The following is a 26,445-nucleotide window of genomic DNA, read 5'->3' as shown; positions in this document are numbered from 1 at the left end:
AATTGAATGCTTGTTCAAAAAGCGAAACCTTAGTCCCGGAATCACATTTATTAATCAGGTTGTCCACGCTCTGAGGGGTGATAAGTCCAATCAGGCCAGAACAGTGATGCTTATGAGGGAAATTCCCAAAGCCAGATTGGGCAAGAAAACCCAAGAGATCAACACCTTAAAGGTCAAGATGAAGAAAGAATTACTAGAAGAATTAGAAACTTCATCTAGGACAACTCAATCAAGCAATTAGACCACAATTTATGTACTTAAAAAATGTAAAATCACAACAAATAATAACATAAATCAAGATGGACAGTAACTATCTTTACGTGAGCAATCGGATCTTCCATGGCAGGCATAAGGCCTGAGATGTGATTGAACCGAGGTCATCCAAAGGCAAGTGGTAGGAATGGAACCCAGAGAACACTCAGAAGTGGTCATGAGATATTTCGTCCAGACGACTGAACACATTTTAGCATTGATTTAGTGCTGCTCAATGGCTATGATGACCTAAGTTCTACTTTAGAAACACAAAAAATAAACCTTTTGCCATCTGGAAGTCCAAAACTCCTAACAATGAGAAATAACATCATAATGATGGAAAATAATCTAACTTTGGGGAGTGTGCCAAAGTGATTATTGTGTACCTCGATGTACAAGCTACAGTGCTCAAGTTTTGTGTACGCAGCTGTACATCATGCTATAAAAATTAATATTCACAAAAAATTAAAAGTAAAAATTTTCGATTAAAACATCTTTTCAAATATTTAAATTAAACCTAAATGATGATTATTTGCATCAGTAAGCATCATTACAAAAAAATTATTTATTTACTTTGAAAATGATTTTGTAACTTCAATTATATAGAATAGCAGTTAACATTGTGAACTTTAAACATGAAATGTCAAATGTTATTAAATTATTGTGGAAATCAAACAGATACTAAATATTGAACTGTGTTTAAACAAAAATTGTACCTGGACAACCAGATAAGCTTAGCTGAGGAAACAATAGGAAAAGGAAAATGAAAAACCAAATAACAAACAGAGCACTTTATTTTTTCATTTTTTTCCACCACACATATGAAACCACACTTTCATAAACAAAAATATCCAACTTAACACCTCATGTATACATCATATTCATTGATATCCCACTTATTTTAGACAGAATCACAAACTCATTCACCCAAACTACCCAAAAATTAAACTACACAAATGTCTAATGTCTAGGGGTGCACAAGAAGTAGAGAACTTTTGGATCAAAACACAGAACTAAGTTCTTTGGGCATCTTCCCAGCAGCCCGGACGCTGTCTCCGTGTAGCTCGCAAGGCAAAGTCACGCCAGAAGGAGCTGAACTCTAGAGGCATGGGTTTGATGTAATGGAGGTTGTTGTTTGGTATTTATAAACAGCACTGATGTAGTTTTCACTGTTTGAAACTTCAGCTCTGGTAGGATAAAAGCTTGCTAAGTTATGCATGTTTCATTCATATCACGACCTACAAAGACACATGTATAATCTATGTGACGTTTAGGAGCATCTACTGCTTGTTCACAGCGCTACATTATGTTGCTTACCTTTCTAATACAGAGCTAACTGCATCATTCTTGACGGGCTTATACGATAAAGACATACTTACTTAATTTTTGTATATTTTATTTAAATGTAATTTATGAGATGGAGATCAGATAATGTAATGTGCAGTTCACTGCCTAAGTTAAGTATGTGCTAAGTTTTTTTTTGGATGAAATAAGAATCTTTTTAACATGGTTGATAGTACAATTCAAAGAGAAACTTTTTTTTTAATAAAAATTTGAAATTTCATTAATGTTATAAAATAAGTTCATGCAACTAAGCTCACAGCTTCTATAACTAATTAAAATTTTGGTGGCAATTTCATCTCAGCATGTAAGAAGGAAGCAACTGTTGGCAGATTTTAATGCACTGGTTTTTATCATCTGCTTTGAAATGAATAACTTCCGGGATTGTTCCGCAGTTCTGCATTTTCGAAAATGAACTGCCTGGCAGCCTTGAAAATAAACATTAAGTTTAGAATGAAGACTCATGTGAAATTGCAACTTTCGTCATTAGATAGGGCTATGAAATATGACTGTGATAGCCACATCTTTTGTATGCACAATCTTTATTTTCTATTTTTCTTCCAACACCATAGAAATAGAAAAGGAATACAATGTGGAACAAGGCCGAAGGAATTGCAAGTACATACAAGAACTAAGAGCTCACAACTAGTCGCGATGTTGAATTAGATGACAATAAAAGCGACGGAGGAACATCGTGGAATAAGAGGTACTACTGAGTAATGGTGACTATGCAAGTTGTAAGTGCTGTGATGATGTGGAAGTTTGAGAAAGCGCTTGAGGATGAATGAAATTGATTTGTGGTGCATACGTTAAAAACATTTTTTAAAATGTTGTAAACCGTTTTATCATGTGGAAACATGCACTTTTAAGCTTAAAATAGTGATCCAAATAGTCACATGTGCAGTCTAAATACTCACAAACAATTAAAAACAATTTTATCTTGACATTTGTTTTGATTTTTTTTTCAGCAGTAAATTTATGCAATTAATTTTATCATAGCACTAATTTTTTTGCACATCATAAAGCTTAAAATTTTAAATTACCCAAACAAACCTACTTTAACCTATATTTTAATGTAATAACTGTCATTTTACCTGAAAATTAGGCGACTAGAATTTCACTTACAAAATGTTAGCAGAGGAACTAGTATAAATATAATTAACTTTTTTGAATGACAAATGAAGCACAAGGAATGTTGAGTATCTGTCCCTCGTATCTGGGGTTTACGTACTCTTAACATTGAGTTAATGGTTTGTGTATCAAGCCACGCGTGACATTTAATTTACTTTACAGAAATTATACTACATAATTTACAATATGCATGGTATTTTAATTGAGTTTATTTAACACTCTGTTTACTTTTTTTATTTGTGTAGTCCCTTAAAAAAAATATTACTGCAGTGGATTCCACAAAATTTTATGAAAGCGGTAACCAAGGAGGTAAATTTGTTTGTCTCAAGTACAGGTCATCATACAAAAAATAATGGTGACGAAACATAAACCAATTGAAAACATATCTCACACTATGAGTTGATTAAAATAAAAGTAAATTACATATTTCAAAAAACTAATATTAAATTATCTACATTGTTTACCATAGTAAAACTGTCTGAAAAAATAATGTAGCATGCTGAAGTGTTTAAATTTGTTTTAATGACTTCTGTGTTCATGTACCACAGTCCAATTATTGAGATTTAAAATTAGGCATGAGTGGGGTACTTGAAACTTGACTTAATGTTTCGTGTAGACATGCACCCCTAAATATTTTCCACTAAATCATTTCAATTACTTGTACTCCGATGATCCAGGAACACTACATTATCTTATACAAAGGACCCATGTAACCAAACCACGTAAAACACCCAAATAGATGGGATAAAAAACTTGGACACAATGAGTGGGTGTAAAAGACACAGAAGGCCGGATGTGTGGTGAAGTCCCGACGCACCACCACAGTTCTCTCTGCAACTACTGCAACTACTGCAACTACTGTAGCGAGACCGTCCACTCCTCGGCCATGCTGACACCCGGCTTCCTCACCGTCAGCGTCTGCGAGGCCTGGTCGTACGTCGTCTCCACCGTCACCCTGCCCACGCCTGCAACACGGCAGGTCACCAGACCGGAGCACAGCGCGCTTCTTACCAAACATAACAACAGCTGGTACAATGCTATGAAGTGAGGAAGTGCACTAAAGCAGAGGACTAGCTGCTGTTCTTAGGCAACAGTGTGATCATTAGAAATACAGCACAGTATTTATGTATTTACCATATAAACCCACTTACCACCCGCACCCGGGTAAGACCCGCACCCTTATTTTTAGAATGCCATGGTGGGAAAAAAAAAAATTTTTATTGCAAATCTGCATGGAAAAAAAAAAATTTAGTCGTGATTTCTTATCCTTTCAAACAGTAACAAATTGTCAAGAATTACCAAAAAAGTACTATGCTGCTTATTACATCCTAGGCATTTGTGTTAAAAGTGTACAGAAGGCAGGCAACTGCAATGTTGAATCGCCGCGCGCGATCGAGAACAACACGCCGTGTGTGCGCGTGACCTTGCCCAGCTCCCAGCTGTTTACAGTTACAATCTTCCGCGTCCATTATCGTGCGCTGGGCAATGACCTCGTTCAAACAAAATAAACGATAAAGCACGTGAGTCCTAGCCACGCATAATAAAAACTATTTTTATTACATGCATTATAAAAAACCTTGTGCCTAAATATGGCATATTCTACATAAAATTATAAATTAGGTTAACACAAATACAGCATTTATTTAGGCTTAAATAAAAGGGAAATACAAAATCACACAGACAATAAAAATAACAAAATAATATGATGTCCTGCCGTCGGCCAAGAACGGACTTAAACTTCCTCACAGCTGCTGTCCACAGTGCTGCCAGTGTCGGAGCACTCATCATCCGTGCCGTCGAGCACATTTGAAATGCAGCACTTTTTAAAACTCTTTATGACTTATGTTTCTGGGATCGCAGACCAGGCATTGAGAATCCACTGACACACAAGATACAAGCTTGGTAGCCTTATTCTCCCGGTCGGTGTCATTTCATGGTTTACGCTCGCCATCCACTCGGAATATTGCCGCTTTAGATGCATTTTAAACGGCCTATTTATACAGAGGTCAAGGGGCTGCAAAACTGAAGTTAATCCTCCAGGTATTACGACCTGATCTGTTCGCCCATCTTTCAGACGATTCTTCGTTTCTTCGGTTAAATGACCGCGAAAGCTGTCCAACACCAGCATGCTTCGTAATTTCAACAAAGCACCGGGTCGTCGTTCCCACACACATTTAATCCAGTCCACAACCATCCCTTCTCTTGAGCCCTCACAATAATACCACTAAGGAATTTTTCATTTTTTGGGAGCGATTTCCTTTTAAAAATCACATACGGCTGTAGTTTTTTTCCGTCGGAAAGGACTGTAAACATTACAGTGCACCGCATTTTTTCACAGCCTCCAGTTAAGATGTGCACTGTTTCTACACCTTTTGTTTCAACTGTCGTATCTGCAGGCATTTCAAAGTACACAGGTGTTTGGCCTGCGTTTCCAATTTGTGAAAACAAATACAGTGAAACCCCTTATTTACGTTACCATTATTTACGTTTTCCCATTATTTGCACTATATTCTTCCGGTTCCGTTTAGTTCCCATCTAGTCAAATACAATATTTTCATGCGAATTACGTCTCGAAAATCGAATCCATCCCGCTATTTACGTCACATATCAAACATAAACAACTTGGTGCAATCGCCATAGATGATGAAACTGTAAAAGAATTGTCCGAGAATAAACATATAAAACGCGTTCAAGATTGCGTTCATATCGAAAACCACATCAAACACATTACAAGTACTTTATTTACTCTATGGAATTGCCGTTGCCGTGTCCTGCTGCCACGGGAAATGACCTGCCGTGACTATATATTATGCTGATGTATTTTCGATCGAAATTATATCCTATTCGTGCAGAAACAACACTTGAGCTAATCAAACGTAAAAATAAAAAAACTCGACACTGAAGGCAGTGTCGTAAGCCCCGTGTTTACATTTTGTTAAATATTTTATATCAATAAAATAATAATTAACACACAATATATTTGCTCAAATAAAAAAAAACCCCGTGGGTACTACTTTAAGTGTAGAAAAGATTAGCTAGTAGGCCTAAAAACATTGTGAAAAACGTAACGTTTATAGTCAGCAATGAACATTTTAAATCGCAAAATATACATATTGTATAACATGAAAAGTTGCTTTTATTTCTAAACATATAATAATTTAAGCCTAGACGTGCAGGAGTCCGAGTAATTATAGCAGGAGACAATCTCAAATGTACTAGGGAAAAATGTAAACTCACGAATCCACGAATGTATAAAACGTAATGGGAATATTATTGGCTGATTGTAAGTTCTGATACTGTATTTATGTCACAACTAAGCCGAAATACTGGTACGAGACATAAACTCCACAAGATAAAATGAGCGGAGTCTTGGTAACTGTTTTATACGTGTTTTATAATTTCGGAAGTATTATACAGTTGACGCATATTTTTAAACTAACCATTTATTTCTGGGGATCGTAAATATTTAATTATTGGTATCAAGACATCAAGATGAACGTAAACTTGAACATGTCACAGCAGCGAGAAAGCTGGTGCGTATACCAATAAACTGGTATTAGAACTGGACAAAACTGGTACACGGGAGGTGGAGCTTATATTTTTTTTCCGCTAAGCTTGCTTCTATTGGCTGGCTGCTGATGGAAGGTCATGAGTCTGGGCGGAGCATAGAGTGAGTTATACTGCACATGCGCATATTAGAAAACAGAGAGAGCCAGCCGGCGGCTACGCTGCGCCGTAACAACAGCTGATCGAGTACAATGACCTTTCTCCCCGCACGGTGCGCTATTGACGGTAAATTTCCATCAATTTGCGGCCCTTTCTTATTTATTTACTGCGGTTCAATGCGTATGTGTAATGTAGCCCGTATTTGTTCTGAACGCTGCAAGATGCGACTGTATTTTAATTAATTTTATTTTTAACGTATTTCTTACTTTTTCCTTTATTTACACTTTTCCGCTTTTTACACTTTTTTACTTTGTCCCCATGAAAAGTGCAAATAAGGGGTTTTGCTGTAATTGTGTTGCATCCGCAGCTTTAACACATGCATCTGAAATGCTATTAATTCCTCATCGTAGCTTCTCGGTAAACGCTGGCATATTGTAGTACGCCGCCTCATGGACAAACCCTTTCTTACCATGAACCTGCGCATCCAGTTCCTACTTGCTTTTAAGCCTTCACCCACGCCAAGTTCACGAGCAATTTGCAGCGCCTTTAGCGAACACATTTCCGTGCTTACAGCGTACCCGAATTGCCGTCTGTCCTGTATGTAGTCGTAGAGTTTTTTTCTCTATCTCCGGAAACTTTGCTATTGCACCACGGAACGCACGTTTATCGCCACTGGCCGAAAGCAGTTTGTCTTTACTTTTCCTCCAATCCCTCACACATGATTCGTCGACATATTTTCGCCCAGCAACACGGTTACCGATTTCTTCCGCTTCACTGATTATTTTTAATTTTTCCACAACTGTGAAAGAACGCAACTTTTTACGATTCATTACAATACTTGCAGCCAACACACGTGTAAAACCACTGGGTACTTTGCAAATGAGGATAGGACAGAGCGTGGGAGCGCGCGTTTGTAACCGGCGAAGCTGCAGTGTGACAACGCTGTGAGGAATGTGACCTTGACTGTCTGCCGCTTCCTTCCCCTCCTTTTCCCCTACCCCTCTTGACTATCGCAGCAACCTCCAGTCGCGCCGGCGTTATTTCGTCACCGCGCTAAAATGGCCCAAGACCCACGTAACACCCGCACCCTACTTTTTCGAACCTGATTTTTTAAAAAAAGGTGCAGGTGGTAGGTGGGTATACACGCATGATCCACGACACTGTGAGGGCAGTACAGGCGACACAGGAACACTCACTCCTGCTCTCCACCAGCGCGCTGGCCGCTCCGGAGCTCCAGCCCAGGACGACCACTCGCTCCAGCCATGTCCTGCTGGGCAGCTGGCCGGCGTCCAGGGACCTGCGACACAGACCCTGCTCTCCCACCCGCTCCCAGTCCAGGCTTTCCATGCCACTACGTAAATGCTTATCGACAGAATGCATTAGAATCTACTGTAAATTATTTCCCCCCTGAAAACTTGACAAATTTAAAACCTATTACATCAAATTTGTGTGTCTGAAACCACAAATTTTCTACTTTAAAATGTATGCACTTGAATAGGTAAAAACTCTTCACAATATGATAGACAAACTGAAGATATGATTCTGGTTGGTCTCTGGTGAGATTCTGCAATTGAGTACTTGATGCTGTACAAGTAAGGACAAGATTATATAACAAAGTGCAATGACACCTAAACAACACCAACAAGTATGCCAATACACTGTATTGGACTAAAATGCAAGTTAAATCACGAAATTAAGCAGCATTTAAACAAAACTTAATTTAAATCACAAAAAAGGTAATCTCTTTAAGTCTTAAATACAAGGAATATCTTTGTTTCTGTACAAAGTTTGTGTCGAAGTGCAGATTGGAAAACTAATTCAATTTGTTTAGCCGTACATCTCCTATTAAATCAAATTTAACCTAGAAATGCTTGCCTATTCATTTTTGTTATTCTAAATGTACCTGATTCAGATAAACTTATTACAAATTATTTTATCCTAATAATTAGTACTGTGCGAATATTTGACTTTAAATAGTTTATTTGTATTCAATTCAACCTTGAATACTAACACTTTGAAATAACGCAACATTCATTGTTGAGTTTTAAGTCATGTGTGCTATATAAATACCCTTTTTTGATGTTTTAACCAGGCTTCATAATTAAAAATCTGAAAAATAATCAACATTTCAGACATGCAAAAAGTATTTTAAGTTTTTTTCACAACTGTCAAGCTAAACAGTAGCGGAAAAATTGCGTGAACATTCAAACATTGTATATTTATGACATTGCAAACTTGAAAACAAACAAGTCATTGTATTTGTTTCATCACAAGGACCAGTAGAGGGAATCCTACAACTCACGTAGCGAAATGACTCATGCTCGTGCAACTTCAATTTTTTAATACGTAATTCTCATCAAATATACTAAAGTTTTACCTACCACATAAAATTAACTTAACATTTTCTGCAGCTAAAATAAATTTTCTCAGGTAAACAAGCTTTATTTTAAGCTTTTTGCTAAGAATGCTATTCTATCAACAAAAATTTTTTTAAGTTAAGCACTGGAAAAAAAATCACCTCTGTGATGTGTGAAAAATAGTAAGGATCGAGGAAATGAGTATCTTGAAGCAGATCATGTCAAAGTTGTGAAGACGCAAAAGTAAAGAATGTTATAGTCCTAATCCAGTTTTTATTTATATGCAAACCAGTTTTTTTTTTGCTGTAACAGGCTGACTTACCTTGATGTCAACTTCTTTCCATCAAACACAAATGAAAGATAGAGATGCTTGCCTTTCCTGTACTCAAATGACTCTCCATCATCTATGTACAGAGTTCCACTTGCAGAGTTCTGTAATACAAATTAACCAAAACATACATTTCATTAACATGTTACTCAAACTATTCATCCTAAATGGTATCATGTGCTATATGATGGATATGATAAAAAAAAGTAGTGTATATTCACATTCTTTGTATGAAAATTATGACTGAACACAATGTAAACAGGTAAGCGGCCATCATACTGTACACAATTACTCTGCTCTACTACAAACCTACAAACGTGACGTCGACCGGGGCTACGCCCTCCCTCACGTCTCGCCCTTGCAGGCCCCCCCCCCCCCCCCCCTCTATGACCCGTAGTGTGCGTGTGTCGGCCCGCGCCCGCCGGTGCGACGTCAGCGCTTCGCTCCTGATGAACATTCCCGAGGCAGACTTTATTTAATATTAAATTAGTTATGTAATTTTATTGTTTTCAGCAAGTAGGGTAATTTAATTAAGGGTTTATAATGTTCATTCCTTTTCCGGTGGCACGCTTTATTTAAATACATGTTAACAGCCGTTGGCCGGATGTGAGTGGCGGACCCGTCTCACCGCCGCTGCCTGAGGCAGGAGTCTCACGCGCCCGTCGTCTGCAACTCTCCACTACTACTGATCCCTGTCCATCTGGCTATTTCATTTATATAAATTATTTTTCTTTAATTTCAGGACCTCCTCGGGCTGTAGACTGTTTTATTTAAGTTATATTTATATTTAATTAATATATGAGTATCTTTTGTGTGCGTGATTACGTGGGGAGAGGACTGAGGCGTGAGGGCCACAAATAGCGTGACCCCCGCTGAGAGGGGGCGTACTGGGGCGTACCGGGGGAAACGGGCCTTGCTGCACACGGGCGACGTCACGGCCCTGAGAATAGTCGCCTGGTCCGCATGTGGTGGCGCCCTGGCTATAAAGCTAAGTACAGTAAGTCCTCTATTTACGTCGTACCGATTTACGTCGTTTCGGATTAACATCGCTAATGTTTGAGTACTCATGTTTCAATTTAAGTTGTCGCCGATTCACAATAACGTCGTTTACAATGACCGTAAATCTTTATTTTAACCAAAACACCGTATATAATTCGTTTATAATTCTTTGTTTCCTTCGGTAGTTAATTTATGCTATGTAGCGTAAGCTACACGTTCATCGCCTTATCTTATCATACATCATGAGGGACGCTTCCTGCTCTCCGCTGCTCTCCGCGCGGTGATGCAATACTACCAGCCCGCCCGCTCGGCCACCCACGTATCTCGCACGTAGAAGTGTTATCTACTTCCCGCAACGACACAGCATTTTCTCCTACCCCTTTTCGTCCAACTCCTTGGCACTTCAGTAGAGGTGTAAAAGTAACTAAAAAAAGTGTACCCGTATGTATTCGTTACTATAACAATTAGTACTCGTTACTTTCGTATCGTTACTCGTTACTTCTGATACCGCATAACATGCTATGTTATGTAACAGCAACGAATTGAGTCGTATTTCGTACGCTTACAGTATGACGTCGCGTAAATAATAATAAATCGAATATAAACAATTAAAAGTATTTGATAATTAACAGCTTTTGTTAACCAAGAAACAATAAAATCTCATTAGAGCAGCTTTATTATAATATCTCTTTTAAGATAAGAACAAAAAACATGAAAATACGCGATAATAAAAAACAAAAACATACATATTTATAATTTGTAAAAAATACTTTCTTACGTTGTTTCTGTTCCAATCTCAAACTTTGTCTACACACACAATACCTTTAATAAACAGTAAAAAACTTGGACGACGAATTTCCAAATTATACTTTCCTTAATAAACAAACATCGTTCTTTGTAACGAATAAGCGCGCGCATGCGTAAAACATACGAAAAATGCGAGTAACGAAATGCATTCGTGTGTAACGTTTCGTTACTCGTTACTAGATGCCGCACCCGTTACTCAGTAACGAATACATACGGTTTGCTGCAGCTCTACAGTCGCTATGATATCATTGAGTTGGCCGGAGTTTTAAACGTGCCGTTGTTAACTTTATCATGATTAAATGCGTTTGTAGTAGGCCTACAGTATCAGCTCACTGCAATTTATGATTTTTTCTTCATAAGATGTCTTCCAAACGACTATATATCTGTTTTTATATTTCAATCAATAAAGGTAATAAAGCAGCTGGTTAAATAACCATTCTATAAAGCTGAGAAGTACTAGTTGGACTTGTTTCCCACGCTGTCGGTTGTAATTTGCTGATAAAATTGCCCGTTGTCACGTCTGTATGCCAGCGCTTCCGGCCGACCTTGGGCCGTGGTCGGCCGGTGGCATGAAACATGGCTCATTTTGCGTCGTTTCTATTTATGTCGCGGTTTTCAGGAACGTAACCCCAACGTAAACCGAGGACTTACTGTACATATATATCCGAAAATCTGAACCCCATTTGCGACAGCAAACCTATAAAACATACTATACATTGCCACTGTAAAAAATGTACTGATAAATTTTAATACTAAATATGATCTAATTATTGAATAGCTAAAGTAAAAATAAATTATAACATTTGCATAATTATTACTAAACACTACAGCATTAGTTCAATTATGTCCAGTCAGTTGTGTCTTTAGCGAGAGTGAACATAACAAATTCCCTGAGAAGTCTCCCAAAGCCAACTGTAGGTCTACGTTCACAGAGCCATGCAGCTCTATACTTAAACAAGCCAATCACAGCAAAAGCAAGGAAACACCACATTTTGCACTTGTGGGTATTAATGTGAATTTGAGACATCATGTACATAGGAATACAGCCCGTTAATGCACTGATGTGGTAAGTTTAATTTCCCGTGCTACTAGCTACAATAGAGCCACTTGCATCTGCTGGCAGTGCTGACAACCAGTCAGCCGTTGTTACCTTGTCGCAGTGGCAAGTCGTTCTGTCAAGAATATGGACTGTAACAGCTCACAGTCCAAACTGCCTTTACAATACACAGATATACACTGTCACACCTTAACTAGCATGGTCTTTGACAGTGGTTGCAATAACGACTGCCCGCTACGCTGAGGCACAGTACTTGACTACATCTTACTGCTATGTACATCAGTAACTACTTGCATCTATATAAGGTATGCTGTTATATTGATCATATTTATATTCATATTTTACTATTCTTCAGAACATACTGTTTTTAATATTTAACGCAGTGGTAGCAGAACAAAGGAAATACATAGAATGTTCCCAGAAAATCTAAGGAAGCCAGTCGGTAGAGCTGTACCAATTCACAAAATTTTGCAGATATGCCAATACAACTGTTGCCGACACACAGATTCCGAACTGATAAGAGAAAAACACATTTTATTTCAAAAAAATTTTTTTTTATAAATTTACTAAATTATCCTAAATAACTCATTCTAAGAAAAGCATTCAATGAAAATGCACATGTATTGTCATTTATAAATGGAACATAACCTCTCTCTTTTTTTTTAACTGTTTGTTGACGACCCATTATGTAGTAGCTTATTGAAACATGACTACTAATGGAGGCTGGAAAATGTAATTAAAATGTAATTATATAAAATAAGATTATTTAATAAAAGGTACTGTAAATACATTGATTCACAAAATACAAATTTCAAAAAAATGAATTTAAAATGTGCAAAATTACGAAACTTTGTACATGTTTACTATGTATTTAAGTACGGGAATTCCAATAACATCTTAACGTGTGTGGGTGAAAATTTACAATACCAAACATTTACATGGAAATGTGTTTAATGTGGTCGCTTTGCATGGAAAATAGTAAAAGTAATTTACATAATGTGAAGTCCTATATTATTTTATTTTTTAATTCAATTTTAAAAACTTTACGTAAGTTAATTAAAAAAATGTCTCCGTCATTATATTACGAACATATCTTTGCAGTTCAAGCAGTTGGTATTTTTCATTGTTTGTAGTGGTAGCCATGCTCTAAATAAAGCAAGTTTATGTTCTTATCTAACTTTATCGTGCTGGTGATATATTTATTTACAATATATTAGATTCAAGAACTTTATTAAAACATTGGATGTTTAAATTTGATATGTACGGCTGACACATGTAGCTAAGTAATGATGCGAGTTCAAAGTATATATTAGTTCGAAAAGTGAAAAAGGCTACTGGTGGATTTTTAGGTTATGACCAGCACTTTCATTGTTCAGTAATATCGGCCAAAAATGAACAAACGTATCATGAATCAGCAGAAACGCAGATTCACTTAAAATTTAGGCAAAATCTGCTTCTGCCGATTCGTATCGGCACAGCTATAGATGCCAGTGCCGATTTAGATAATAGCATTAGTAAAAAAGAGTTGGATACAGCTATATATTTAGTTCTAATGCTAATAACTTAGTTGTTAGTTTAAAATTTTTGTGCTGATATGTCAATTCCATTTTTTGTTGAAACTTGATATTTATTTTATTTATTAATTGAAAGTATTATGCAATAAATAGCGAAGTCAATTAGATCATCAATTTCTCAAGAATACCTTTTTATGGAATATGGTATTTTTACAAGTTAGCACTATTTAGCTTTTGACTTTTTTTATTGTTGGCTTGGTTTTGTTTTTGTTGACATTGTTTTTTTATGTTGAATTAATTATAAAGCAGCGCCGAGGGAAGTGCTGGTATTGGTCAGAAGGGAGAGGCACTCACGTTCCTGTCGACAGCCACGACCAGCGTGAAGGGGTCGTCGAGCGTGAGGATGGCCGCACGGCGGACCCTCTCTCTCTTGGCCAGGATGGAGCCTCCTCGCTGGAACACTGGCACCTGTCACATTCGCACACACGTCAGCACGGTCGCACTTTTCCAGTAGACGTACCACCTGTCCTGGTTTAAGGCTTTCCAACTATGAAAATAGTTTAATGAAACAGGCATGTTCGCAAATCCTTTCCCAAAAGGTTCCCAGCTAAGATATGGATCTGCTTGAAAATGCTCTATTAGTTTTGATCTTATTTACAAATGCACATATTGACTTCTGTATAATCTCCTTTGGGAAACAAATATAGCAATCACACTCCTAGAGAAACATTTCAATACAATTATACAGTTTGAACTCCTGGTGTTTGGGGACTGTCCTCTGTTCATATTTCTTCCCAGCTTCATGACTGTTGGCTGTGCTGTTCGGGGAACCCACCACTGCGCTGCTACCTTGGGTCACCATGTCAGAAATAAGCAATCCTCATCAATATTTTTTTTAAATTAATAGGCTGAACATTTCTGAGTAAAAGTCTCTGCCAAAAATGCAGTGTACACACGAAAAAGAGTACCTATATAGTAGGTCCTCAATAATTGACAAGTTACTTTCCTGGACACTGAAAGTTGAGCAAAAGTATATGTTAGTTAAATCACGTTAATAACAATTATAATGTCCAAGGTTACATTACTAGACCTTCCAAAATTGCCTAACATGGGATGCAAAACATTTTGACTGGCCTGTGACATGCCCGGCAGAGCGGCGGGAGACATGTTCAAGCACATACCAAAAATCAAAATCCTAAGAGCTTGGCTGAAGCGAGCGTGATGAGTCCGGTGACCCTGGGCTCAGAAGTCCTACAAGCATCAGGCACGTCAATCAACAAGCCACGAGCTACAACAAGGTATCAGCCCAGCACTTGGCTAGAGACACTCTGGAAATAGAGAATTACCATATCAGGGTTCGCACCCAGGTCCTCAGGAACATGATTCCAGTGTCTTCACTGCCCTGACTTGCTACAATGACAAGAATCATACCAGCGCATGGGATGAATGTTAACACCGAGGAAGGTCAGTTCCATAGTACTCTAGTCTGCTTGTGTTAGTTTTCTATTACGTATACCAGAAACATAAATGTAATGATGATTTGAAAATGTTACATCAGATAAAAATTAATAACTACATAATAAGTATATAATGTTTAAAAAGGAGACCTATTTTGCATGGATATCAATATAAATACGACAACAAATTAATTTCTCTATGCATTTAAGTTTTTGGCCTACAATGACACTACTGATTTGATCAAAGATATATTGTAAACTAATAAACTATGTGTGCAGTTGTGGAAACCATATTATTTTCACACGTCAAATTTTATTTAATTTTTTTAATCTCTGGTGAGCGCGGGCGGAGAACAGATCCACTCACGGAGCTCATGGTGACCGGGATCTGGACGGTGCCTCCTCCCACGTACTTCTGGTGGGAGTCGACGGCGTACCAGAGCGTGTCGGCGCCCGGCAGGTACACCGACACAGTCGAGGCGCCAGCATCAGTCACAGGGTGGACCAGCAGCGATCGCCCTGTAACACAAGAGCATGGTGTCACCTCTACCCCTGGCCCGTGGCTGGCGGGGGGGCACCGAGGTGGCTCCCGTAACATTGGGTAGGCCTGTCAGTTGGCGCTGGAACTAGAGGAGTCTCGCACACATGCAGTTGGCACAAGTGCCAGCAGATGGCGCCCAGAGTTCAGAACTGCACCTAGGGCCAGGCGAAAGGAGTCCCTGAGATGGTCTGAATGAAAGGAGGGGGTGGTAGAGTAATGGACTTCCAAACACCAGAACTGCACAAGCCCTAGTTTAGTTGCTAGGGTGTTCAACAGGTCGTTAGTGGCAGTAACCAAACATTAATGATTGCAACGAGCGCTGGCTACATTTATGTAAGCGGTACACCGCGGCAACGCAGACGAACAGATGAAGGTTATAACATTTAAAAAGTCTTTAAAAGAAAATTTACACATCAGACAACTTCCTATTTCCATTAATTAAATAAGAGGTAATGTCCAAAAAAATATTAGATTTCTATTTTAAAATACATCGTTTTATATGGAAAAAAATACCCACACAAAGCACTGGGAATCTAATAGCGGACCCAAAAACATCATGCAACGTTTACACGAGAGTTTTTTTTTGTATCCAAATTTTGACGCCCTAAAATATGGATGCGACGATTATGCGAGTGCGAAAATTATGCGATAAAAGAGGGTACTGACACCATATGTAGCGGTGCTATGAAGGCACGCTAAAATGAGACGCGTGTGCTCTTAGGCACACGGTGACGTATGCCGGCACTATCTGGGGGCGAGACACTAATATGCGCATGATGGTACTGTACACATAAGAAATTGTGTGGATGCTATACCCAAACTGATGGGCGTAAGTTATCAGTCCTCACTGCTCAAGCCCCGGGTCAAAAATGAAAGTTTCCTTGAAAATATTAAATTGCATAAACGGGATCAAACTACAGTAAACAAGGTTAAAACATATACTGTTTAAAAGCGATGACTAGTGCCAATACATGGCAGAGCGAGGTTTACAAAATTTGTGTACAGATGCATCCTTGTGAGTGCTATGTGGTGATTGGTCGGTGAGGTGACACACCTGCCTCTTCCTTGCGTGGTGAACGCAACTGTATAGCCTCATCGTTAGTCGTTACTTGGGAATCTACGAGAATAGAAGCGTGAGTGGTGGCTCGCAAGTTTAACATGTTACGCAGAGTTGAGAAGATTTTCACGCCGATGGTCCGGACCACGCTATTCCTGCACGTACGACTACTGGACCTGGATACTTACAAATCGTCGTATTTGGTTTTACTGTATTTAGGAAACTAGCCAATATATTCATATATGATGAACAAAATACTGTGCATTAAGCTTTTGTTCACACCAAGATTCACATAATTAATCAATAGGTGGAAGCCGTCACTAAGTTTCATAGTAACGGCCTGCCAGAAGTCTCCAGCCAATAGAACAGTGTGAAGAGGCAGGGTTACAGTCGAGTGGCACCGTGCCACAAGGAACTCACCCAGCAGGTACTGGTCGTCCATGTCGAAGGTGGGCGTCTCCGCCGGGAACTCGACCGGCCAGCTCGTGGAACAGTGTGTAGAGGCAGGGTTACAGTCGAGTGGCACCGTGCCACAAGGAACTCACCCAGCAGGTACTGGTCGTCCATGTCGAAGATGGGCGTCTCCGCCGGGAACTCGGCCGGCCAGCTCGTAGTACTGTGTGTAGAGGCAGGGTTACAGTCGAGTGGCACCGTGCCACAAGGAACTCACCCAGCAGGTACTGGTCGTCCATGTCGAAGGTGGGCGTCTCCGCCGGGAACTCGGCCCACACCGGCCAACTCGTGGAACAGTGTGTAGAGGCAGGGTTACAGTTGAGTGGCACCGTGCCACAAGGAACTCACCCAGCAGGTACTGGTCGTCCATGTCGAAGGTGGGCGTCTCCGCCAGGAACTCGACCGGCCAGCTCGTAGTACTGTGTGTAGAGGCAGGGTTACAGTCGAGTGGCACCGTGCCACAAGGAACTCACCCAGCAGGTACTGGTGTCCATGTCGAAGGTGGGCGTCTCCGCCGGGAACTCGACGGGCCAGCTCGTAGTACTGTGTGTAGAGGCAGGGTTACAGTCGAGTGGCACCGTGCCACAAGGAACTCACCCAGCAGGTACTGGTCGTCCATGTCGAAGGTGGGCGTCTCCGCCGGGAATTCGGCCGGTCAGCTCATGGAACAGTGTGTAGAGGCAGGGTTACTGTTGAGTGGCACCGTGCCTTAAGGAACTCACCCAGCAGGTACTGGTCGTCCATGTCGAAGATGGGCGTCTCCGCCGGGAACTCGACCGGCCAGCTCGTGGAACAGTGTGTAGAGGAAGGGTTACAGTCGAGTGGCACCGTGCCACAAGGAACTCACCCAGCAGGTACTGGTCGTCCATGTCGAAGGTGGGCGTCTCCGCCAGGAACTCGACCGGCCAGCTCGTAGTACTGTGTGTAGAGGCAGGGCTACAGTCGAGTGGCACCGTGCCACAAGGAACTCACCCAGCAGGTACTGGTGTCCATGTCGAAGGTGGGCGTCTCCGCCGGGAACTCGACGGGCCAGCTCGTAGTACTGTGTGTAGAGGCAGGGTTACAGTCGAGTGGCACCGTGCCACAAGGAACTCACCCAGCAGGTACTGGTCGTCCATGTCGAAGGTGGGCGTCTCCGCCGGGAATTCGGCCGGTCAGCTCGTGGAACAGTGTGTAGAGGCAGGGTTACTGTTGAGTGGCACCGTGCCTTAAGGAACTCACCCAGCAGGTACTGGTCGTCCATGTCGAAGGTGGGCGTCTCCGCCGGGAACTCGACCGGCCAGCTCGTGGAACAGTGTGTAGAGGCAGGGTTACAGTCGAGTGGCACCGTGGCACAAGGAACTCACCCAGCAGGTACTGGTCGTCCATGTCGAAGGTGGGCGTCTCCGCCGGGAACTCGACCGGCCAGCTCGTGGAACAGTGTGTAGAGGCAGGGTTACAGTCGAGTGGCACCGTGGCACAAGGAACTCACCCAGCAGATACTGGTCGTCCAGGTCGAAGGTGGGCGTCTCCGCCGGGAACTCGGCCGGCCAGCTCGTGGAACAGTGTGTAGAGGCAGGGTTACTGTCGAGTGGCACCGTGCCACAAGGAACTCACCCAGCAGGTACTGGTCGTCCATGTCGAAGGTGGGCGTCTCCGCCGGGAACTCGACCGGCCAGCTCGTGGAACAGTGTGTAGAGGCAGGGTTACAGTCGAGTGGCACCGTGCCACAAGGAACACACCCAGCAGGTACTGGTCGTCCATGTCGAAGGTGGGCGTCTCCGCCGGGAACTCGACCGGCCAGCTCGTGGAACAGTGTGTAGAGGCAGGGTTACAGTCGAGTGGCACCGTGCCACAAGGAACTCACCCAGCAGGTACTGGTCATCCATGTCGAAGATGGGCGTCTCCGCCGGGAACTCGGCCCACACCGGCCAGCTCGTGGAACAGTGTGTAGAGGCAGGGTTACAGTTGAGTGGCACCGTGCCACAAGGAACTCACCCAGCAGGTACTGGTCGTCCATGTCGAAGGTGGGCGTCTCCGCCAGGAACTCGACCGGCCAGCTCGTAGTACTGTGTGTAGAGGCAGGGTTACAGTCGAGTGGCACCGTGCCACAAGGAACTCACCCAGCAGGTACTGGTGTCCATGTCGAAGGTGGGCGTCTCCGCCGGGAACTCGACGGGCCAGCTCGTAGTACTGTGTGTAGAGGCAGGGTTACAGTCGAGTGGCACCGTGCCACAAGGAACTCACCCAGCAGGTACTGGTCGTCCATGTCGAAGGTGGGCGTCTCCGCCGGGAATTCGGCCGGTCAGCTCGTGGAACAGTGTGTAGAGGCAGGGTTACTGTTGAGTGGCACCGTGCCTTAAGGAACTCACCCAGCAGGTACTGGTCGTCCATGTCGAAGATGGGCGTCTCCGCCGGGAACTCGACCGGCCAGCTCGTGGAACAGTGTGTAGAGGAAGGGTTACAGTCGAGTGGCACCGTGCCACAAGGAACTCACCCAGCAGGTACTGGTCGTCCATGTCGAAGGTGGGCGTCTCCGCCAGGAACTCGACCGGCCAGCTCGTAGTACTGTGTGTAGAGGCAGGGTTACAGTCGAGTGGCACCGTGCCACAAGGAACTCACCCAGCAGGTACTGGTGTCCATGTCGAAGGTGGGCGTCTCCGCCGGGAACTCGACGGGCCAGCTCGTAGTACTGTGTGTAGAGGCAGGGTTACAGTCGAGTGGCACCGTGCCACAAGGAACTCACCCAGCAGGTACTGGTCGTCCATGTCGAAGGTGGGCGTCTCCGCCGGGAATTCGGCCGGTCAGCTCGTGGAACAGTGTGTAGAGGCAGGGTTACTGTTGAGTGGCACCGTGCCTTAAGGAACTCACCCAGCAGGTACTGGTCGTCCATGTCGAAGGTGGGCGTCTCCGCCGGGAACTCGACCGGCCAGCTCGTGGAACAGTGTGTAGAGGCAGGGTTACAGTCGAGTGGCACCGTGGCACAAGGAACTCACCCAGCAGGTACTGGTCGTCCATGTCGAAGGTGGGCGTCTCCGCCGGGAACTCGACCGGCCAGCTCGTAGAACAGTGTGTAGAGGCAGGGTTACAGTCGAGTGGCACCGTGGCACAAGGAACTCACCCAGCAGATACTGGTCGTCCAGGTCGAAGGTGGGCGTCTCCGCCGGGAACTCGGCCGGCCAGCTCGTGGAACAGTGTGTAGAGGCAGGGTTACTGTCGAGTGGCACCGTGCCACAAGGAACTCACCCAGCAGGTACTGGTCGTCCATGTCGAAGGTGGGCGTCTCCGCCGGGAACTCGACCGGCCAGCTCGTGGAACAGTGTGTAGAGGCAGGGTTACAGTCGAGTAGCACCGTGCCACAAGGAACACACCCAGCAGGTACTGGTCGTCCATGTCGAAGGTGGGCGTCTCCGCCGGGAACTCGACCGGCCAGCTCGTGGAACAGTGTGTAGAGGCAGGGTTACAGTCGAGTGGCACCGTGCCACAAGGAACTCACCCAGCAGGTACTGGTCATCCACGTCGAAGATGGGCGTCTCCGCCGGGAACTCGGCCCACACCGGCCAGCTCGTGGAACAGTGTGTAGAGGCAGGGTTACTGTTGAGTGGCACCGTGCCACAAGGAACTCACCCAGCAGGTACTGGTCGTCCATGTCGAAGGTGGGCGTCTCCGCCGGGAACTCGATGGGCCAGCTCGTAGTACTGTGTGTAGAGGCAGGGTTACAGTCGAGTGGCACCGTGCCACAAGGAACTCACCCAGCAGGTACTGGTCGTCCATGTCGAAGGTGGGCGTCTCCGCCGGGAACTCGGCCGGCCAGCTCGTGGAACAGTGTGTAGAGGCAGGGTTACAGTCGAGTGGCACTGTGCCACAAGGAACTCACCCAGCAGGTACTGGTCATCCATGTCGAAGGTGGGCGTCTCCGCCGGGAACTCGGCCGGCCAGCTCGTGGAACAGTGTGTAGAGGCAGGGTTACAGTCGAGTGGCACTGTGCCACAAGGAACTCACCCAGCAGGTACTGGTCGTCCATGTCGAAGGTGGGCGTCTCCGCCGGGAACTCGACGGGCCAGCTTGTAGTACTGTGTGTAGAGGCAGGGTTACAGTCGAGTGGCACCGTGGCACAAGGAACTCACCCAGCAGGTACTGGTCGTCCATGTCGAAGATGGGCGTCTCCGCCGGGAACTCGACGGGCCCGCTTGTAGTACTGTGTGTAGAGACAGGGTTACAGTCGAGTGGCACCGTGGCACAAGGAATTCACCCAGCAGGTACTGGTCGCCCATGTCGAAGGTGGGCGTCTCCGCCGGGAACTCGACGGACCAGCTCGTAGTACTGTGTGTAGAGGCAGGGTTACAGTCGAGTGGCACCGTGCCACTAGGAACTCACCCAGCAGGTACTGGTCGTCCATGTCGAAGGTGGGCGTCTCCGCCGGGAACTCGGCCCACACCGGCCAACTCGTGAAACAGTGTGTAGAGGTAGGGTTACTGTTGAGTGGCACCGTGCCACAAGGAACTCACCCAGCAGGTACTGGTCGTCCATGTCGAAGATGGGCTTCTCCGCCGGGAACTCGACGGGCCAGCTCGTAGTACTGTGTGTAGAGGCAGGGTTACAGTCGAGTGGCACCGTGCCACAAGGAACTCACCCAGCAGGTACTGGTCGTCCATGTCGAAGGTGGGCGTCTCCGCCGGGAACTCGGCCGGCCAGCTCGTGGAACAGTGTGTAGAGGCAGGGTTACAGTCGAGTGGCACCGTGCCACAAGGAACTCACCCAGCAGGTACTGGTCGTCCATGTCGAAGGTGGGCGTCTCCGCCGGGAATTCGGCCGGTCAGCTTGTGGAACAGTGTGTAGAGGCAGGGTTTCAGTCGAGTGGCACCGTGCCACAAGGAACTCACCCAGCAGGTACTGGTCGTCCATGTCGAAGGTGGGCGTCTCCGCCGGGAATTCGGCCGGTCAGCTCGTGGAACAGTGTGTAGAGGCAGGGTTACAGTCGAGTGGCACCGTGCCACAAGGAACTCACCTAGCAGGTACTGGTCGTCCATGTCGAAGGTGGGCGTCTCCGCCGGGAATTCGGCCGGTCAGCTCGTGGAACAGTGTGTAGAGGCAGGGTTACAGTCGAGTGGCACCATGCCACAAGGAACTCACCCAGCAGGTAATGGTCGTCCATGTCGAAGATGGGCGTCTCCACCGGGAACTCGACCGGCCAGCTCGTGGAACAGTGTGTAGAGGCAGGGTTACAGTCGAGTGGCACCGTGCCACAAGGAACTCACCAATAGGTACTGGTCGTCCATGTCGAAGGTGGGCGTCTCCGCCGGGAATTCGGCCGGTCAGCTCGTGGAACAGTGTGTAGAGGCAGGGTTACAGTCGAGTGGCACCGTGCCACAAGGAACTCACCCAGCAGGTACTGGTCGTCCATGTCGAAGGTGGGCGTCTCCGCCGGGAATTCGGCCGGTCAGCTCGTGGAACAGTGTGTAGAGGCAGGGTTACAGTCGAGTGGCACCGTGCCACAAGGAACTCACCCAGCAGGTACTGGTCGTCCATGTCGAAGGTGGGCGTCTCCGCCGGGAATTCGGCCGGTCAGCTCGTGGAACAGTGTGTAGAGGCAGGGTTACAGTCGAGTGGCACCGTGCCACAAGGAACTCACCCAGCAGGTACTGGTCGTCCATGTCGAAGGTGGGCGTCTCCGCCGGGAATTCGGCCGGTCAGCTCGTGGAACAGTGTGTAGAGGCAGGGTTACAGTCGAGTGGCACCGTGCCACAAGGAACTCACCCAGCAGGTACTGGTCGTCCATGTCGAAGGTGGGCGTCTCCGCCGGGAATTCGGCCGGTCAGCTCGTGGAACAGTGTGTAGAGGCAGGGTTACAGTCGAGTGGCACCGTGCCACAAGGAACTCACCCAGCAGGTAATGGTCGTCCATGTCGAAGATGGGCGTCTCCGCCGGGAACTCGGCCGGCCAGCTCGTGGAACAGTGTGTAGAGGCAGGGTTACAGTCGAGTGGCACCGTGCCACAAGGAACTCACCCAGCAGGTACTGGTCGTCCATGTCGAAGGTGGGCGTCTCCGCCGAGAATTCGGCCGGTCAGCTCGTGGAACAGTGTGTAGAGGCAGGGTTACAGTCGAGTGGCACCGTGCCACAAGGAACTCACCCAGCAGGTACTGGTCGTCCATGTCGAAGGTGGGCATCTCCACCGGGAATTCGGCCGGTCAGCTCGTGGAACAGTGTGTAGAGGGAGGGTTACAGTCGAGTGGCACCGTGCCACAAGGAACTCACCCAGCAGGTACTGGTCGTCCATGTCGAAGGTGGGCGTCTCCGTCGGGAATTCGGCCGGTCAGCTCGTGGAACAGTGTGTAGAGGCAGGGTTACAGTCGAGTGGCACCGTGCCACAAGGAACTCACCCAGCAGGTACTGGTCGTCCATGTCGAAGATGGGCGTCTCCGCCGGGAACTCGGCCGGCCAGCTCGTGGAACAGTGTGTAGAGGCAGGGTTACAGTCGAGTGGCACCGTGCCACAAGGAACTCACCCAGCAGGTACTGGTCGTCCATGTCGAAGGTGGGCGTCTCCGCCTGGAACTCGGCCGGCCAGCTCGTGGAACAGTGTGTAGAGGCAGGGTTACAGTCGAGTGGCACCGTGCCACAAGGAACTCACCCAGCAGGTACTGGTCGTCCATGTCGAAGGTAGGCGTCTCCGCCGGGAACTCGACGGGCCAGCTCGTAGTACTGTGTGTAGAGGCAGGGTTACAGTCGAGTGGCACCGTGCCACAAGGAACTCACCAATAGGTACTGGTCGTCCATGTCGAAGGTGGGCGTCTCCGCCGGGAATTCGGCCGGTCAGCTCGTGGAACAGTGTGTAGAGGCAGGGTTACAGTCGAGTGGCACCGTGCCACAAGGAACTCACCCAGCAGGTACTGGTCGTCCATGTCGAAGGTGGGCGTCTCCGCCGGGAATTCGGCCGGTCAGCTCGTGGAACAGTGTGTAGAGGCAGGGTTACAGTCGAGTGGCACCGTGCCACAAGGAACTCACCCAGCAGGTACTGGTCGTCCATGTCGAAGGTGGGCGTCTCCGCCGGGAATTCGGCCGGTCAGCTCGTGGAACAGTGTGTAGAGGCAGGGTTACAGTCGAGTGGCACCGTGCCACAAGGAACTCACCCAGCAGGTACTGGTCGTCCATGTCGAAGGTGGGCGTCTCCGCCGGGAATTCGGCCGGTCAGCTCGTGGAACAGTGTGTAGAGGCAGGGTTACAGTCGAGTGGCACCGTGCCACAAGGAACTCACCCAGCAGGTACTGGTCGTCCATGTCGAAGGTGGGCGTCTCCGCCGGGAATTCGGCCGGTCAGCTCGTGGAACAGTGTGTAGAGGCAGGGTTACAGTCGAGTGGCACCGTGCCACAAGGAACTCACCCAGCAGGTACTGGTCGTCCATGTCGAAGATGGGCGTCTCCGCCGGGAACTCGGCCGGCCAGCTCGTGGAACAGTGTGTAGAGGCAGGGTTACAGTCGAGTGGCACCGTGCCACAAGGAACTCACCCAGCAGGTACTGGTCGTCCATGTCGAAGGTGGGCGTCTCCGCCGGGAATTCGGCCGGTCAGCTCGTGGAACAGTGTGTAGAGGCAGGGTTACAGTCGAGTGGCACCGTGCCACAAGGAACTCACCCAGCAGGTACTGGTCGTCCATGTCGAAGGTGGGCGTCTCCGCCGGGAATTCGGCCGGTCAGCTCGTGGAACAGTGTGTAGAGGCAGGGTTACAGTCGAGTGGCACCGTGCCACAAGGAACTCACCCAGCAGGTACTGGTCGTCCATGTCGAAGGTGGGCGTCTCCGCCGGGAACTCGGCCGGCCAGCTCGTGGAACAGTGTGTAGAGGCAGGGTTACAGTCGAGTGGCACCGTGCCACAAGGAACTCACCCAGCAGGTACTGGTCGTCCATGTCGAAGATGGGCGTCTCCGCCGGGAACTCGGCCGGCCAGCTCGTGGAAGTGTGTAGAGGCAGGGTTACAGTCGAGTGGCACCGTGCCACAAGGAACTCACCCAGCAGGTACTGGTCGTCCATGTCGAAGGTGGGCGTCTCCGCCTGGAACTCGGCCGGCCAGCTCGTGGAACAGTGTGTAGAGGCAGGGTTACAGTCGAGTGGCACCGTGCCACAAGGAACTCACCCAGCAGGTACTGGTCGTCCATGTCGAAGGTGGGCGTCTCCGCCGGGAACTCGACGGGCCAGCTCGTAGTACTGTGTGTAGAGGCAGGGTTACAGTCGAGTGGCACTGTGCCACAAGGAACTCACCCAGCAGGTACTGGTCGTCCATGTCGAAGGTGGGCGTCTCCGCCTGGAACTCGGCCGGCCAGCTCGTGGAACAGTGTGTAGAGGCAGGGTTACAGTCGAGTGGCACCGTGCCACAAGGAACTCACCCAGCAGGTACTGGTCGTCCATGTCGAAGGTGGGCGTCTCCGCCGGGAACTCGACGGGCCAGTTCGTAGTACTGTGTGTAGAGGCAGGGTTACAGTCGAGTGGCACTGTGCCACAAGGAACTCACCCAGCAGGTACTGGTCGTCCATGTCGAAGGTGGGCGTCTCCGCCGGGAACTCGGCCCACAGGGGCAGCATCACCGGCCTGCCAGACGTCTCCAGCTCGTAGAACAGAGTGTACAGGTACGGCAGGTAGGAGTATCTCTTGCGTATCGCCTCTCTGATCAGGGACATGGTGTTCTCGTCGAACAACCACGGCTCCCGCCGTTTCGTGTCGATGTGCGAGTGCGTCCTGAAGAACGGCTGGAACGCTCCGGCCTTCGACACAACATACCTTACAAGCTTGTCTCCACCAACACTCACCCGGCTATCAGCTCTACCAAAACTATACTCAAAGGCTTCTTACTGTTCACAAAACTAAAGCCTGGTTTGAATCAATCATTTTGAACATTTGTGATTGTGTTTTGGTAGGCACCTGCGAGTGCAAGTCTGTCGAATTGAGTTGGAAGGTGCACTGAAAAAAATAACAGACATCATGTAAAGAAAATGGCAAGATCGAAATATTTGACTGTATTAGATGAAAAATCTTATTGGCAGAAATGTGTTTTCAGAGTTTTAGTGTAAATAATGTATTTTTCTATTATAACTATGACACTACCTGACTGCCAATTGAAAACTTATCGTTGAGGCAGTGTTTCATCATGTGATCATGGCAAGGTCATGTTTACTACCTACACAAAGTGCTCGGAATCTAACAGCTGGTTCAAAAACTCCAATGCAAATTTATGTGAGAAATTTTTTCCCAAATTTTTACGCCCTAAAACCACATTGTGATGATTAAGTGAGTGCGACGACTATGCGCTAAAACACAGTATTCACTGTGAAAATGTTTTCCAAATGTAGAGTAAAACACCGTTTTAAAGAACTTCATAAGAGCAAACAATTCATTACTACGAACTATGCCTTTGGTCCCGGCAGACGTCCATATAACATAACGTAAAAAAATTTCACTAGTACGAATTTTCTCGCTCAAAATTTTAAAATTTTCTATTAATATTCATTTGAACGAA

At 45.9% G+C, this 26,445-nt stretch overlaps 1 protein-coding gene across 1 annotated transcript in view; it reads right to left on the bottom strand.

The window, feature by feature from the left end:
* Positions 1-1,028: 1,028 nt before the first annotated feature.
* LOC134539497 (neutral alpha-glucosidase AB) overlaps positions 1,029-26,445 on the bottom strand; it is a 163,741-nt gene continuing 138,324 nt past the window's right edge. Inside the window, exons 12-17 of the mRNA XM_063381573.1 lie at positions 25,444-25,693; positions 15,277-15,428; positions 13,807-13,920; positions 9,070-9,179; positions 7,587-7,687; positions 1,029-3,689 (exon numbers count right to left, since the gene is read on the bottom strand). Of these exons, the coding sequence (XP_063237643.1) occupies positions 3,580-3,689; positions 7,587-7,687; positions 9,070-9,179; positions 13,807-13,920; positions 15,277-15,428; positions 25,444-25,693 (837 nt within the window). The 3' untranslated portion in view covers positions 1,029-3,579. The remainder of the gene's footprint in view (positions 3,690-7,586; positions 7,688-9,069; positions 9,180-13,806; positions 13,921-15,276; positions 15,429-25,443; positions 25,694-26,445) is intronic.

The sequence above is a fragment of the Bacillus rossius genome, chromosome 15 (genome assembly GCF_032445375.1).
Source record: "Bacillus rossius redtenbacheri isolate Brsri chromosome 15, Brsri_v3, whole genome shotgun sequence".
Lineage (NCBI taxonomy): Eukaryota > Metazoa > Arthropoda > Insecta > Phasmatodea > Bacillidae > Bacillus > Bacillus rossius.
The sequence above is the reverse complement of the archived record's forward strand: the minus strand, read 5'-3'. Positions and strand labels throughout refer to the sequence as shown.